The sequence below is a fragment of the Aotus nancymaae genome, unplaced genomic scaffold, assembly GCF_030222135.1.
Source record: "Aotus nancymaae isolate 86718 unplaced genomic scaffold, 86718_ANA_hifiasm-v0.15.2.pri h1tg000058l, whole genome shotgun sequence".
In the NCBI taxonomy this organism is placed as follows: domain Eukaryota; kingdom Metazoa; phylum Chordata; class Mammalia; order Primates; family Aotidae; genus Aotus; species Aotus nancymaae.
The window spans coordinates 15,326,771-15,344,864 of NW_026988472.1; the positions used below are offsets into that span (position 1 = coordinate 15,326,771).

Sequence of the window (18,094 nt, forward strand, 5' to 3'; positions counted from 1 at the left end):
GGAAGATACCATCCCCTCCACACCATCTACTCTTGCTGTCTCCCCTCTAAACCTATAGCTAACTACTGGAATATACCATATACCAACACCATCCAATCATAATGTCTCTCCTCAAGCCCTTGTGGCTCATTCCTGGAAGATGTATCTTGCTACAGCATTCCCGTATTCCTGTCTCCCCCAGTCCCTGCTATGTCATTCCTGAATACCACCCTCCCACAACATCCATCCTTCCTGTCTCTCCCTACCACTACCCGTGTGGTTCATTCCTAGAAGATACTGTCTCTCTAAACCCCTGTCTCCCCATATCCTTGTGGGTCGTTCCTGGAAGATACCATCCTTCCACACCACCTACTCTTTTTTTCTCACCAACCACCATACCTGTGGTTCTCTCCAAAGCCAATCCATGCTGTCTCCCACTTCTCCTGTGGGTCATTCCTAGAAGACACCATCTTCCCACACCACCCACCTTTCCTGCCTCCCCTAGTCACCACCTGTGTGGTTCATTCCTAGAAGATACCATATTGCCACACCATCCAGCCTATTTCCCCCCTACTCCTGAGTCATATCTGGATGATACCACTCCCTCCCTAAGGCATCTACCCTTCCCTGTCTCCCCACAGTGCTTGTGTCACTTTCCTGAAAGATACTATACCCCTACACAAAACTATCCACTCCTCCTTGTCATTCTATTAGATATCATCCCCAGTCCTGTGTCCCCCCAAAGCACCACCAGTGTGGTTCATTCCTGGAAGATGCCATCCCTGCCACACCATCCACACTTCCTGTATCCCCCAGAACTCTAACCACCCTTGTGGCAGATTGCTGGAAGATACCACCTCTTAAATCCAATGTACTGTTACCTACTGCCTCTGTGGGTCACTCTAGGAAGATACTAGCAACATCCACCTTCCATCCTGTCTCCACCCCCACTACTGCAAGTATGGCTCATTCCTGGAAGATACCATCCTGTTACACCATGCAACCTTCCTATTTTCTCCCTACCCCTCTGGGTCATTTTGAGATGATATCACCACATCTCCCCTTCCCTGTTTACCCACAGTGACTTATACCACATTCCTGAAAGATACTATCACACCCCCTACAACACTTCTACCTTGCCTTGTCTACTCCTTCGGCTTATCTAGGAACATGCCACCTCCACATACCTCTTCCTGTGTTTCCCCTCAAGCACCACCAGGGTGGCTTATTTCTGGAAGACACCATCTCTCAAAACACAATCCACCCTGTATCCCTCTGCCCCTTTGGGTCATTCCTGGAAGATACCATCATGGTCACCTTCCACACTTCCTGTCTCCTCCCACTCCTCTGGGTCATGGATGGAAGTTATCTCCCCCACCACTCCCAATTCTTTGGGTCACTCCAGGAAAAACCATTCCTGCCAACAAGCCAATGTTCTCTGCATCCCCTGGCTCCTGTGGACCATTCCTGGGCAGTACCATTCCACCTCACCATCCACTTTTCACGTCTCCCTACTGTCCCTGTGACTTATTCCTGGAAAATATACCCTGCCACACCAATCATGCTTCATCTCCCTGTCCTGTCCCTCTGGGTCATTTCACAATGATACCATGCCAGCCAACATCCCCCTGATGGTCTCCCCCGCCACCCACAGTGTTGCTCATTCCTGGAAGATACCATCCTGTCACACCATGCAACCGTCCTATCTCCTCACTACCCCTCTGATCATTTCAGGATGATACCACACCCTTCCCATCTTCTAGGCTTCCCTGTTTCCCCGAAGAGCCTTTGTCACATTCCTGATGTGACCCTCCCTCCAACACTAATACTCTGGCTCATTCAATGATGATATCATCCCCCCATACTTCTGCCCTTCCTGTTTTCCCCCACCACTACCTGAGTGTCTCATTCCTGGAAGATACCATCTCTCTAAACCCAATGTACCCATCTCTCCTGCCTCTGTGAATCATTCTTGGAAGATACATCCACCCATACCTTCTGCCACCCCCACCACTGTCATTTTGGCTCATTCCTGGAAGATGCCATCCTGCCACACCATCTAACCATTCTATTTCCTTGTTATCCTCTTGGTTATTTGGGGATGATACCACCTTCTTCCTAAAACGTCTACCTTTCCCTGCCTCCCTGCAGTGCCTGTGTCACACCCTGAAAGATACTGTATACCCCCTTATATTCCTTATATTATCCAGTCTGCCTTGTCTCCTCCTTGGCTCTGTGGGTTATCCTGGAAGATTCCATCTCCCTATCTCATCCATCATTCCCCCCTCCCCGAATTCTGTAGTTCATTGCTGGAACATACCATCTCTTCTACTGTATCCATCCTTCCTATCTACCTTCTGCCCTGTGGATCATTCCTGTAAAATAACATTCAGTCAAACCATCTACCCTACCAGTCTTCTTCCGACCCCAGTGGGTCATTCCTGGAAGATACCATGCCCCCCACGATCCCACCAGTGTGGTTCAATCCTGGAAGATATCATCCTGCCACACCATCCTGTCTCCCCCATCCCTCTGGGTCATTGCTGTAAGTTACCTCCATCCACAACGTCTACCCTTCAGTTTTCCCCCATGACCCTGTGGGTCATTCCTGGAAGATTTCATTCCATCAAATCATCTACCTTGTCTTCTCCCACACCTGTGGCTCATTCCCACAAGATATGTCCTACCACACCAGTCAGGCTTCATGTCTCTCCCCTCTTCCTCTGAGTCATTCTTGAATGATATCATCCCAGTCAACATCCACCTTTCTTATCTCTTTCCACCACTGCCAGTGTGGCTCATTTCTGGAAGATACCATCCTGACACACCATGCAACCATCCTATTTCCCCACTATTCCTTTGGGTAATTTTGGTATCATTCCCTCACAAAACATCTACCCTTCCCTGTTTCCCCCCAGAGACTTAGTCACATTCCTGAAACAGATAGCCCCCTCAACACTATCCACCCTGCCCTATTTCCCACTGGGAGTTATCCTGGAAGATACCATTTCCCCTACCATCACTCATCTTACTCTCCCAACCTTGTAGGTCACACCTGGAAAATATCATCCTGCCTCACCTTCCCCACTTCCTGTCTCCCCTACCCTTCTGTGTCATTACTGGAATTTACTCCCCACAACATCCACCCTTATTATCTCACCCCAACCTTTTGAATTGCTCCAGGAAGATACGATGTCCCGTGAGGCCAACATTCCCTGTGTCCCCTTAGCCCATATGTGTCATTCCTTGAAAATATATCCTGCCACACCATTCATGATTCCTAACTCCCTACTAACCCCTTTGGTTTATTCCTGTATGATGTCATCCCCAGCATCCACCCTTCCTGTCTCCCCCCACCACTACCTTTTTGGCACATTCCTGGAAGATACCATCTGCCTAAACTTATTTCCCTGACTCCTGTGGATCATTCCTGGAAGATACCATCCACATACACCCTTACTGTCTCCCACCCCCACCACTGCCACTGTGGCTCATTCCTGGAAGATACCATCCTGCCATTCAACTATCACATCTCCCCTCTACCACTCTGGGTCATTTGGGGATACTACTCCCTCACCAAAACATTTACCCTTTCCTGACTCCCTGCATTGCCTGTGTCATATTCCTGGAAGATACTAACACCCCTTACATTATCCACTCTGCCTTGTCTTGGCCCTATGGGCCATCCTGGCAGATCCCATCCACCTAGCTCATCCATCATTCCCCTCCTTCCTCAGTCTTGTAGTTCATTACTGGAAGATACCATTTCCTCCATACCATCCACCCTTTATATCTACCCCCTGCCCTGTGGCTCATTCCTATAAAATACCATTCCATGAAACCATCTACCTACCTGTCTCACTCCTACTTCTGTGGCTCATTCCTGGAAGATAACATCCTCCTACACGGTCCATCTTTCCTGTTTAGTTAACCCCACACATCCCGAAGACCATTCTTATAAAATACCATCCTGCCTCACTATCTTTATTTCCTATCTCCCCCGACTCCTTTGAGTCATTACTGAAAGATAATCCCCTCCACAACCTTTACCCTCATGTCACCCCCATCGCCCTGTGGCTCATTCCTGGAAGATACCATCCTGGTACACCTTTCTAAACCCTCTGGGTCATTTTGGGATGATACCACCTCCTCCACCAAACATCTACCCTTCTCTGAGTCCCCAGAGCGTCTGTGTCACATTCCTAAAAAGTAACATCCCCTCCCCTCAGAAACACATTATACACCCTGACCTATCTCCCCCTTGGCCTTGTGGGTCATCCTGGAAGATACCATCCCTACCCCTTCCGTGTTCCCCCCTAACACCACCAGGGTGGCTCATTCCTGGAAGAGTCCATCTCTATAAATACAATCTACCATGTTTTCTTCTGCCCCTTTGGTTCATTCCTGGAAGATACCACCCCACTAAATCATCTATCCTAGTTGTCTCTCCCAATTCTTGAAGGTCATCCCTGGAAATACCATCATGGTCACCTTCCACACTTCCTGTCTCCTCCCACCTCTCTGGGTCATTGATGGAAGTTATCCTCCCTCCCCAAATATCCACCCTTCCTGTCTCACCCCTGACCCTTTGGGTCACTCCAGGAAGAACCATGCCTGCAAACAAGCCCACTTTCCTTGTATCCCCTAGCTCATGTGGACCATTCCTGGAAGGTATATCCTGCCACCCCAGTCATGCTTCCTCTCTCTGCCCTCTGCCTCTGGGTCATCCCTATACCATGCTATGAGTCATTATTGGAAGAAACCATGACATCTCACCATCCACCCTACCTTTCTCCCCCTTATTAATGCCTATATTGTTTATTCCTGGAAGATACCATCCTGCCACACCATCAAACCTTCCTATGTATCCTCTGCCCTGTGGACCATTCCTGGAAAATTCCATTTTGCCAAATGATCTACACTACCTGTGTCCCCTCTATTCTTGTGGGTCATGCCTGGAAGAGACCATCTCCCTCACCCCATACACCTTTGTATCTGCCCCTTCCCTGTGGATCATTTCTGGAATACATCACCCTGCCTCACCATCTATGTTTCCTGTCTCCTCATCAACCCTCTGGGTCACTGCTGGAAAATTCCCCTTCCCCTAAGATATCTACCCTTCTGGCTTCCCCTTTGACCTTTTGGGTAGAAGATACCATCTCTATCCACACAAACCAACCTTCCCTTTCTCTCCCCAGGGAGAGAGAGAAATAGCTGGAAAATTTCATTCTCCCCCCAACCCCACCTCCCCACCACACACAGGCACTATCTAATGTTGACTGTTTCCCCTTGATCCTGTAGGCCAATCCTGGAAGATACCATAACCCCACAGGGATCCATCCTTGTTCCCCACTCCCTAACACTGTGGGGGCATTCCTGGAAGATGCAACCAAGCCACATCACTCACTCTTCCTATCTCACCCTTGTCCTTTTTGCTCATTTCTGGAAAACATAACCTGGTAATACCAACTATACCTCCGTCTCCCCACTACATCTCCAGGTTGTTGGTGGATGATATCCCTGCAACATATACCTTTCCTGTCTTCCCTTTACCCCTTTGGATCATTCATAAAAGATACCATCACACCACACCATCAACCTTTTTGTCTCCCCTACTATCCTAGTAGCTCATTCATGGCAAACACCATCCAATATACTTGTCTCACCTCTGAACCTGTGGATCATACCTGGAAGATACTATTTTCCTTCCCCATCAGTCCTCCCTATCTCCCCCTAATCCCTGTGGCTCATTCCCCGACAATAAAATTCCCCAATGCCATCCACCCTTCCAGTCCCCATCTCCCTTGATTTTGTGGGTCATTCCTAAAACACCATCCATCTTTCTCCATTATCCATTTTTCCCTTCTTGCCCTGGTGGGTAATTTTTGTAAGATATCATTCCCTCCTCCCACTAACACTGTCCAACCTTCCCTACCTCCCTTTGACACTGTGTGTCATTCTTAGATCGTACCATATGCCCCACTACTCTCAACCCTATGGGTTATCCCTGGAAGCTACCATTTCCACCACACCATCCACCCTTTCTGTCTCTCTCTTGCCCCATGGCTTATTCCTGGCAGATACTATCCACCCAACTTCATCCACTCTTCCTTTCTCTCTCCTGTCCCTGTGTGTCATTCCTGGAAGATACCATTACCCTATATTGTTCACTGCCCCCTGCCCCTGTGGCTCATTCTTAGTTGATGCACTTAGTTTCAGATTAAAGATTGCTTCATCAAAGAATGCTTCCTTTACCCTCAGACTATGTAAGGTTCTCCCTATTACAGGAAACCTCCTAGTTCTTACGTAATTGTGTTCAAGGTCAGTGCTTGCTAGAAGAACATAAACTCCATGAGGGTAGGGGCTATTCCTAAGAAGTTCACCCCCCATTCCTCAGTGCCTGGTATGGTGCCTTCACATAGTAGGCCCCACATAAACTAATAACACATGGTCTAATTGAAAAGATTATATAACATATTTTTTACCAGTACAGACTAGCTTTCCTCTCATTTCCTAGTATTCTACATCTATATGAGATTATCTTTTTATTTTATTTTAAGTTCCAGGGTACATGTGCAGGTTTATTATATAGGTAAATGTGTGCCATGGTGGTTTGCTGCACCCGTCAACCCATCACCTAGGTATTAACCCCTACATGCATTAGCTACATATCGTGATACTCTCCCTCCCCTAACCCCCTGACAGGTGTCAGTGTGTGTTGTTCCCCTCCCTGTGTCTGTGTTCAGCTCCCACTTATGAATGAGAACATGCGGTGTTTGGTTTTCTGTTCCTGTGTTAGTTTGCTGAGGATGATGGCTTCCAGCTTCATCTATGTCCCTGAAAATGATATGATTTCATTCTTTTTTATGGCTGCATAGTATTCCATGGTGTAAATGTACTATCTTTTCAAACTGCTTTTGTAGGCAAACTTTCCATAATATGAAAACACAATTATTGATTTTATTGATCATACAACACTTTCATTAAAAGAAGTTCTACTTCATTCACCTACTTTTCTTAATTTTTAGATTCATTTTCTGTTCTAACCTACTTTGAAGTGCTAAAGTGCCCTCAATATTGCTACTGACTGAAAGATTACTACGTTACCTCTTAACTTTTTTTCTGTAAGTTGTTAAGAAAAGCACTGCAGTTCAAGGCAGGATATAAAAGACAAGAAGGGAAGATAAAAAGGAAATTTTGTATGGTCAAATCTACTTACGCTGTCCAGCAGATTTTATCAATGAGCTCTTTCATAGTCATTTTGTCCCATTCGTTAGCATGTGGGGCCTCCCAGGGAGCCTCAGCTGGAATCTGAAGAGAAAGGAAGTCCCCCACTCAGGTGTGATAGTAACTGCTGCCTCCTCTTAGGAAGGCCCTCATGAGAACCTCCGAAAATGGGTCTCTTGGTCTCTGTGTTGAAATGTGTGATTGGTATGGAATTCTATATAGAGACAGGGAGTGGGGTAGGGTTCTTTGGATTCTGTCCTAATGCCATTGCCAAAACAATAATAATAATGATAGTATTATATATGTCTATGCACAAATTTATATTATTATCATGATGATGATTATCATCATCATTATTATTGAAAGCTAATACCCATTTTATGTCCCAAATTCAAGTTTGAGATATTGATATTACAGAGCCTAAGACTAAGTAAAAAAGCTTTGGGGCGGCAAATCCTTCTCTCCTTTACTATCTAAAATGGCATTACAGGCAGACAGACAACTATAAGTAGAGATACTTGGCAAAAATATGTCATATAAATGCTCAGTAGCATAAAACTGAAGGCATACAGGCATTTGTATAAGAGAGTAGGTTGGTATGCTGGTTCCCTTGCTATGAGGTCTTGGGTAAATTAAATAATCTTTGGGCACTCATTTTTCCCATTTGTCAAGTGGAAATACTACCAACTTTGCAGAGTTTGGGTACATTGGAAATGATATGCATTGGTGTATGGAGCAATGTTTCTTGCACCATGGAAGGATATTAAACAGTTGCCATTGTTATTTCAGTAACGGGTCATGTGCAAACTGAACACACATTTTACCTCCTTTCCCATGTTATCCATAGTTCGCCACAAGTTGTTATAATCCAAATATGCAATAGGGTTCCATACTGGTGGAAAGGCCCCCCGAAATGGATATGTTTTCCCCTAGAACATAAAAGCAAACAGAATCAATCCAAAAGGGCAACACCTTAAATTTGAATGGTATTCTAAAACAACAACAACAAAGCAACCAACCTAAGACTTTCAAAGTAACCAGACCCTCTACTGTGCCAGAAACATTCCCTTTGGTGGGAACTGAATACATTATACCTATACAGGACCCAATTTAATAAGATGTGCAAAATCTCCCTGGTGCTGTGTTGGCTGGTTTTAATTTACAGGAAATAATAGCTTTAAATGTGTTTCTATTTATTTGGAAATTATACATAAATAAAGGTAGCACATCCTAGTGTCTAATGCTGGTGCTACGATATTCTCAACTCCTGAATTCCCATCTAATCACTTGAGAAAGCTGTTCCCACTTAGACGAGAGCAGGATGACGACATGGAGGACTGTCTTTAGACCACATATAGGACAGGAATAGCAAAATGGAATATCTCATACTCTGTTTTCAGGTCTACAAAGGCTTAATAAAGACAGGCTAGATTACAGACTATGCCTGACATAAAGAATCAGATTATTAGCAGTGTAGAATATCAGGCACTTGCCACCATGGGCTCCTAAGCATCCATTCCCCTTTTCGGGTAGTATCCTGGTTTCTTTCTGGAAAATTGCCTCTCTTCTTCCTCTTTGTATAGCTGTGTAGTGAGGATGGTCCCAGCTACCAGCTCCCATTACAGAAAATGATAGGTTAGATTTTTTTTCTCTCTCTCCACACCCCTACCCCCAGCTCCTGGGATAGCCTGGCTGTAGAGCCTGTTACCTGAGCTAGGCCGGTCACCCTCTCAGAGGACTCTGATGATGGAGTGGGTCACCTATGGGTTTTCTTTCCCCATGGTCAAGTGCTGAACAGATGCTTCCTGCTACAAAGACCATGGCTATGGTTCCTGCCCCTAACTTGCCAGAGCTCTCATGCTCTCTGCTCATTCTCAAGTGTGGTTCTCCAGCCTCACATCAGTTCTGTGGCTCCTCTCATTTACTTTCAGCAAATTCCCTCTTGTTAGCCTGAGTTGGATTCTATTACTTGGTACCAAGACCTCTAACATGAAGATGGCTCATTCATTATTAGAAACCATTAACTTCATTTCATTGTGTAACAGCCAAAGTGCTAAGAAAAGCGAGGGTGAGTAGAGGTGAATCCTTAGGAAATAGACCAGAAATGGGTAGTTTATAAGACCTTATTTGCCAATTTAATTTCTTTTACTTTAAAAATAAATGTCTTGTAAATCTTCATAAGGTCAAAATCTTTTCTAACAGTATAATTTGCATGATAATTTGATTTTTTTAATTAAAGAAATCACTTGTAGAAAGGCTACTGCATGCACTGCACAATATTGAGAGCTGTGTTAGATTTTTAAAAGGGCTAAAACAAAACTCTTGACCATCAGGGCAAGGACACAAGACATAGCAAGCATGTGTATGCACACCTCCTGAGTAAGAATATATGGCAGCTATTAAGTGACAGAGAAGTAATTTTCCCTTCCACATAGCAAATTCAAATAACCTTGGCAGACTATGTGATCTGGTTTCTTATCTGAAAATGTTACATTGTAATGCTACAATATAACATTTTGAGACTCCAAATCCTTTATCATCATCACCACCATCATCACTAACATTTATTGAGATCCTTCTCCATGCCTGCACTGGCTGAAGCCCTTCATATGCATTATCTCATGCAATGCTTACTCCAACCCTGTGAAGGCAAGCACTGTTGATATTTCCATTTTATCAATGAGGAAACTAAAGCCCAGTGGAAGTAGTTAGTACATCATAGAACAGAAATGTCCTGCTTCCAAAGCCTTTGCTCATAAAAGATGCTTTCTTGCCTCCTATATAGTTGATGGAATGTGGAGATAGGTTTCTTCTAGAGGCATTTTTAAACCTCTCAACTTTAACTTTAAAATGTGAAACTTACAAATCTTCCACATGTACTTTTTCTGTTTCTAAGGAGTAAAAATAGAGACTAAGAAGCTCCAGGGGTAGAAGATGACCGCTGAGGGAACATAACCAACTTTGGAAAATGCTAATACATACTCAGAGAAATGAGCAAAGATATTTTACATAGAACACAAAAATAGCAATGGAGAAGAGAGGGGCTGAGGTTAAGAAACAGCTTGGGGCAGCCTCAGAGCAGCTGGTCCTTGTAATTCCTCCCTTAACTGAAATCTGGAAAAATCGACATTTTCCTCTGTAAAATGCATGTATAGTCAAGGAATAGTCTAATATAAAACTGATCTTTGCTTTGGAAAAAATATTTTATTAAAAAACATAAATATTCTTTGGGAGGCTGAGGCAGGAGAATCGCTTGAACCCGGGAGGCAGAGGTTGCAGTGAGCCGAGATCGCACCACTGCACTCCATCCTGGGTGACAGAGCAAGACTCTGCTGTCTCAAAAAAAAAAAGAAAAGAAAAAGAAAAAGAAAAGAAAACAAGAAGACCATAAAGGCCCATAACATAAACTTCTTTGCTGTTGATAAAGGCACCAAGTAGTTAAAGAATTTCATTAATTAGTTTCACCCCTATCAGTGTCTGACTTCTCTGTTCTCATTTCACAGAAAACCCAAACTTGCTAAAAAGAAAGGCACATATGTGGGGAACACGTTTGCATGTGCAAATCCCTGAAGTAGTGCCGTAGGCTGAGTGAGAACTGCCTGACAGTGTGGACCCTCTCATTCTCCAAAATGTGTTTCTATAGTTTTCTCACCAAAGTTTCAGCAGTTTCTCAATACTAAGCCACTTCTCAGTAAGGAATGTCTTCATGACCTAAGAGGGTGAGGCAGGGGCTCTGGGAATACTTCCAAATGATGACTGCTCTTTGAAAAGAAAAGAAAAAAAATCTAGAGTAATGGTCAAGTTCATTTTGTACCTATACTCTGAAAGCTTGCTAGTTTTCCAAAGTGGCCTTTATCTATAGGGCAGTGTCTTTGATACAGCAGAAATTGTTGATTCAAGCAGAACACAATGTCCCTGGAACCATGCCCTCAAGCACTTAAATCCCTTTGAGAAACTACATCATAATAATGGGAGACTATTGCCAGGAGATGCCAGTTTATGGCTCCCACATAATCCTTTATTGTTGGTCCTATAAGATAAGCCAAGTTTATAGTAAGAAAAGTAGCATTTCCTGATTGAAACATTGGAGAGCTTAATCTCTCTGTACTTTTATATTTTAGTTAAGGAAAAGAAAATCAGCATTATTAGAATACCAGAGGTCACTGGGAAAGCTGCCAAATATCCTTGTTTAATCATCTTGAAAATAAAGAGCTATCTTCCAGATTAATTCAGAACCATGCCTGTCCAGCTTATATGAATACCTCAAGACCCTTCTAGTTCCATTGTTTTGTGACAACGTCTGTAAGAGAAATCTTTTGATGATTTATTTTCTATAGTTTACCACAATGATTTAAATTTTAAAATCATCTAAGAAGAGACTCATTAAATAGGATGGCAGTATTGTGTTGTATTGATAGTTAACAAAAGCATTATCTTTCTTTTTCCAAATGCAGGTATCCAAGCTCTCTTCAGACATACATAGCTTCACTCTATCTAGAAAAAGCCCTCATACACTACAGGGAAACATGTATCCTTTTCATTTGTTATTCTCTTTGCATTATTTTAACAGTCCCACTCAAATGATGCCCTCATTGCCTTCATATGTTTCTGTTTTCTAAAATCTGACTTGTATCCTCAAAAGTCCATGGATGCCCTTTTCTCTGTGGTCACCAATGAGCTCCTTTTAGCCAGATATGAAGGGATGTATCCATCCCATTAGCACTTGGCTGCATCTAACACCACCCCATCAGATAGTGCTAGTTGTCCCAAGTCTCAACCTAGTTCAAGACTCCTTCTATGATCCACTGAATCCCCCAGAGTCTGATCCTTAGCCTTTTCCCTTCCTTCTCCCCACTCCTTTCCTATTTCCCTGGGGAACTCATCCACCCTCAAATTTGTTATTATATTTGCACAGTCTTATGGTTTGCATTTTTCATGCCTCTGCTCCCTCTATGTTTATGAATACCAAATTATCTACAACCTCTCACACCATTTAAAGGGCTGGCAGCACATTCCTATGTGTTTGCTTATGACTTGGTATTTCATCATATTCTCAGCCTCTGTCTCAAGACTTGTACAACTACCAACTAATGCAATGGGCACCTGAGTTGTGCAGTCCCATCTATGGAAAAAGAGAACTATTAAACTCAGTTATAAATGATGCCATACCATCAACAATGAAGGGTTTTATTTTTTTTTTCAGACAGGATCTTGCTTTGTCACCCTGGCTGGGGTGCAGTAGTGTGATCGCAGCTCACTGCAGCCTCAAATTCTCAGGTTTAAGTGATCCTTCTGCCTCAGCCTCCCAAGCAAGCTGGGACTACAGGTGTGTGCCACTATGCACGGCTAATTTTTGTATTTTTATTTCTTTGTAGAGATGGAGTTTCACTTTGTTGCTCAGGCTGATCTTGAACTCCTGAGCTCAAGTGATCCTCCTGTCTTGGCCTCCCAAAGTGCTGGGATTATAGGCATGAGCCACTGCGCCTGACCCCAATAGTGAAGGGTTTTAAAATAAATTTATGTCATCTTTTCCAAGGGATTCGAGTTATATACAGAAATGACAAACAAAACAGTTAAGATAGAAACAATATGAGTTCTTCTGGAGGCTTTTGTGTAATTAAAGATAATTGACAGAGTTTTTAAAAAAACAGTTTTCCTGTTTCACAGATGCCATTAACTTAGGAGAAACAAGCAGTTTGAAAAAAGATGAAAATGTCACACTGTGAGGACAAATAGCTATTTAACAGCTTTGTTAACATATTATTCACATATCCTATAATTCATCCATTTATAGTGTACAATTCAATGGTCTTTGGGATATTCACAGAGTATGCAACCATCATCACATCTCATTTTAGAACATTTTCATTACCCCAAGAAGAGACCCTTATTGTCTTTTTAGTTTCTTGATAGTATACAAATGACAAAACTTCAAAAACTTTTTTTGATGAAGATAAATTTATCTATTTTTTCTTCTGTTGCTTGTGCTTTCAGTATCATTAAATAAATCACTGCCTAACTCACAGAGGTTTATTATTTTTTCTTCTAGGCATTTTATAGTTTTAGCTCTTGTAGTTAGGTCTAAAGTAAGTTAAGGTTCGTGTACAGTATGAGAAGAGGTCCAACTTCATTATTTGCATGTGGATATCCAGTCGTTCCAACACCATTTGTTGAAATGACTATTTTTTTGGCACTGAGTTGTCTTGCTACCCTTGACAAAAATCAATTGGCCATAAATGTAAGGGTTTATTTCTGAAATCACAGTTCTACTCCATTTACCTATATGTTTATCCTTATACAAGTACACATTGTTTTCATGCAAGTATGCATTGTTTTAGTACACTAGCTTCATAGTAAGTTTTGAAATCAGGAAGTGTGGGTCCTTCAAATTTGTTCTTTTTTAAAACTGCTTTGGCTATTTTGGGTCTCTTGAATTTACATATAAATTTTAGGATCAATCTCCCTATTTCTGCAAAAACAGTCAGCTGGGATTCTGAAAGGGATTGTGTTAAAAATGTAGTTCAGTTTGGGAAGTATTGTTGCCCTAACAATATTAAGTCTTCTGATCCATAAACACAGGATACCACCATTTATTTACATCTTTAATTCATTTCAATGATATTCTGTAGTTTTAGGTATATAAGTCTTGCGCTTCTTTGGTTAAATTTATTCCTAAGTATTTTATTGTTTTTTGATGCTATTTTAAGTGAAATTGTTTTCTTAATTTCATTTCAGATTGTTCATTCCTACTGTATAGAAATACAATTTATTTTTGAATATTGATCTTGTATCCTGCAACCTTGATGAACTTGTTTAATAGTTCTATGAGTTGTTTTAGTCAGTATCAGGATTTTCTATATACAAGATCATGTCATCTGCAAATATAGACAATTTTTATCCTTCCTTTACCATCTGGATGACTTTTATTTGTATTTCTTGCCTAAGTGCCCTGGCTAAAATCTCCAGTACAATGTTAAATACAAGTAGCCAGAGTAAATCTCTTTGTCTTGCTCCTGATTTTAGAAGGAAGGCTTTCAATCTTTTACCTTTGAGTATTATGGTAGCTGTGGGTTTTTTGTAGATGCCCTTTATTAGGTTGAGAAAGTTCTCCTCTATTCTTAGTTTTTCTAGTGATTTTATCATAAAAGGGTGTTGAATTTTGCCAAATGTTTTTGCTGCATCTGTTGAGCTGATCATGTGCTATTGGTCCTTTATCCTATTAATACGGTGGTACATTACATTATTGGATTTTTGTATGTTAAACTAACCTTGCATTCCTGGAATAAATCCCACTTAGTCATGGTGTATAAACCTTTTAATATATTACTAGATTCAGTTTGCTAGTATTTTCTTGAAGATTTTTGCATCTCTATATAGGGATATTGGTTTGCAGTTTTCTTGTGATGTCTTTGACTGGTTTTGTTATTCATGATAATACTGGCCTCATAGGATGAATTGAGAAATCTTTCCCCAACTTGTATTTTTTGGAAGAGTTTATAAAGAATTGGTATTAATTCTTCTTTAAACTTTTGGTAAAATTTACCAGTAAAGCCATTTGTGTCTGGGTTTGTTTCTGTGGGAGATTTTAAATTACTAATTCAATCTCTTTTCTTATTATAAGTCTACCAAATTTTCCATTTATTCCTGAGTAGTTTTGGTAATTTGTGAACCTAAATCTCTAAAAACACTTACTGTGTTAGCATCTCTTACTCTGATCTTTACAGGTGTTATATGAAAATAGTTTCCATGGTCATAAATCTGGGAAATCCTGGTTTGTGTTCAATAGTCTTTTTTATTGCCAGACTTCCTAGGACTCCTAATTTGTTAATGGACATCTTGACTATCAAAGATAGGAACAGAACATGGAGCACTTCCAAAACTTATCTGACCACCAAATGCCCTCTTTTTGCAAAGCATTTTTAAGATTAATGTTGCTTAGAGAACACTTGAGAAATATTCCCCTAGGCATTCTCCACATTCTGGCTTGCACTGGCAGAAGCATGACATAACACAGGAAAACATGTGATGAAAGAGGAGCTGTGATAACCAGAATATTTATTTTCCAAATGTTACACATGGGAATACAATTTCATTTGTATCCCTTCTGGACAAATGGGCACATCATTTTACGACACTGAATCAAATAGGAGAAAGGAAGGAAATTGCTTGTACTTCTAGCTAAAATTGCAAGTGCATCATGGGCTTCATGCTGAGTGTCTGCCCTTAGCCTATCCTCCTTGTAACAAGGCAGTGCAGTGAGAAAGTACATCAGAGCAGGTAGAGAGGGCCAAGGACAAAGCAGAGCTTCTTGTCAGCTAAGCTGTTAATTGAGTGCATTCACCTTGAGTATCACAGTGTCTGGGAGGATGTAGCCCTGCCCCCTACTACTGGATGAAGTTACTTCAGTGATGGCTTTATTACCATGATGGCAGAGATTGGATGATGGCATGGAATGAGAGAGTGGATGAACTAAGAGCCATTATACTCTTAGCACAATCTTCTCAGCATTTAAACATCAGAAAAGTATTTTTTTTTTAATCTACAGATTGGGAAAAGTCACAGACACTCAGGACTACTCCACTGATGGATGCTCAAATAATTATGTTAATTAGTGATTGCACCTATATCTGTGTCCCGGGGTCCACTTTTGTCACCCACTGCTGGTCTGCAAATGTGAGCCAGAGTGATTTCCTCCAATAGTCTTTGAAGCCTGATTTTATTTCAGAGACATTTATCTGCTAGATATGGCTATGGAAACTAGGCTACTGTGTACTTTGGCAAATACACAAAACTAAATCTCAGCTTGAGGTTCAGTGTTTATCATTTGAGTCTTACAAATTACAGGAGAGCTATGGGAATAAAAGGTAATGGAATGGTTTACTAATCATTCTCTTTGTTTGAAAAACCTGACATGAGAAGTCTTCTAAATGAAAATGACTCAGTTTCACAGCCTTCAGGATCAAAGCATTCACTACACTGAACTATAATCAACACTCAAACTTTCTGTGATTCCATTGAAAATTTTCTTCTTCTGGTTACATGAACCCCAAACACAAAGCAAAAACTAAAATGAAGTGCTATGAAAATAGTACTGGAATGTCAAATATCAGGTATTGACATTATTATCATTATTTGTCTCTTTTCAGTTTGAAGCTCTGTGTTTGCAAAGGTTAGTAATTAACTAGGCTTTTATGTCTGTCCCTCTTTCCCTCTCACTTCTGTAGGACCTTGAACCACTCTCATTATCGTAACTTTCTCTTATCTCTAAAGTAGGAATAACTGTCACTTATTAAAACTCTGAGGCCCAGTAGGCTTTCAAAAGATATCTGTTCATTGAATATTAACATAGAGATGAAAAAGTTTTGAGTCTTCACGTGATACAGAGGGCTACGTGGCAGCATCGATCCTAGCAGATGGCATGATGAGGCAATGACAGAAAAGAATTTCTAGCTGGGTCAACATGTGATCATGGGACAACTGAATTTCCCTTCTTCAGCCCAGAATGGACTAGATATGGGATTTATTGGACCTTAGAGGGTGTTTAAGATTTCAACTGTTAGAAGGCTACTTTGCCAAAGTTTGAAAATTAAAGATCAATGATTGAGTCTTTTGATTGGAGTAGGGTCTTCTGGCGGGGGTGAGGGACAAGGGTTGCAGAGGAAAAAATAGGAAGTAGAAAGCAAGGAGGAAGGAGATTTTTAACCTCTGAGAGGCAACTACGTTCTAACCTGAAAGGTCAGAACCTCCAGGAGTTCAGTTATCACAGAGACTAGAGCAATTTCTCTTGAGGAGGCTGCTCATATAACGTTACATTTACAAAATTCTTTTGGCCATTAATCCAAATGCTGAGGCCCCACATGATTATGTGTGATCGCAAAGTCCCACAGCCTGAGTGTGAGAGAAATCCTTTGTGTCTGATGTAATCGCCTTTCTATGCTGCCAGTGGGAGGGTGATGGTAGGCTACCTCTCAATGAACGGTTGGAAAACAATTCCTGTAGTGAATTTGTCCCTATTAGAAATCAATGGAAGGAAGCTGAAAGGGGTTCTGTTGGATGGATGGCGGTGATGGTGGTACAACAACATGGATGTACTTAATGCTACTGAATTAACTGTACACCTAAAAATGGTGAAGATGATAAATTTTACATTAGTGTACTTTACCAATTTTTTTAAAAGAAAATAATGAGTGGAAGAAAAAGTCTAAGAATTAACCTTATTTTGCTACATAATGGGTTGTCACTGAGTAGGAACTTTGTATTTTTGAAACCAAATCTGAGATGTAACCCTGAAAGTTTACAGGAAGAAGGAGGCTCTGCGAGGAGATGGAGAATGCTGACCTAGCTCTCTAAACAGAGCAAAGCTTTAAGAGTAATTCTGCCATTAAGCTCTCTGGGAACTCACAAGCAGCAAATGAAGTCTTTTCAAAGTGAGGAGTAAAGAAGAATGGAAGTTACTAAAAACTACTTTTTACCGGCTACCTTCACATATCTTTATGCTGGATACTGGATAGATCAAACTGAAAATATGTAAACATTTTTAGTCTCTCTGCTTTTAAAATCTACTCACGATTGTAATTGAGAGAAGAAAGCAATCCCTCCTGTATTGCTTCATTTCTATCATCAAAACAGAATTTCATATCCTGAGTACAGGCTTGTTGTCACCGCTTGGTTGTCCTTACCTAACTGGTGTTGTTTTTTTTTTTTTCTGTCTTCTATCCTGACTTATACAAATTAGTAATACTTATCAACAACCACTTTAAATCCTTTCTTTTTTTTTTGTCATTTTTAAAATCAGGCAGGATATAATGGCGTAAAATAAAATATTGATCAATACATGGTCCATACTTTGAATAATAAGTTCACATGAACCATTTAACAAAAAGAATAT

General features: G+C 41.2%; 1 protein-coding gene across 1 annotated transcript in view; it reads right to left on the bottom strand.

The window, feature by feature from the left end:
* Positions 1-18,094, bottom strand: part of MAOA (monoamine oxidase A) — a 75,312-nt gene that overhangs the window by 20,067 nt on the left and 37,151 nt on the right. Inside the window, exons 4-5 of the mRNA XM_012448161.3 lie at positions 8,031-8,135; positions 7,199-7,290 (exon numbers count right to left, since the gene is read on the bottom strand). Coding sequence (XP_012303584.2) covers positions 7,199-7,290; positions 8,031-8,135 — 197 coding nt within the window. The remainder of the gene's footprint in view (positions 1-7,198; positions 7,291-8,030; positions 8,136-18,094) is intronic.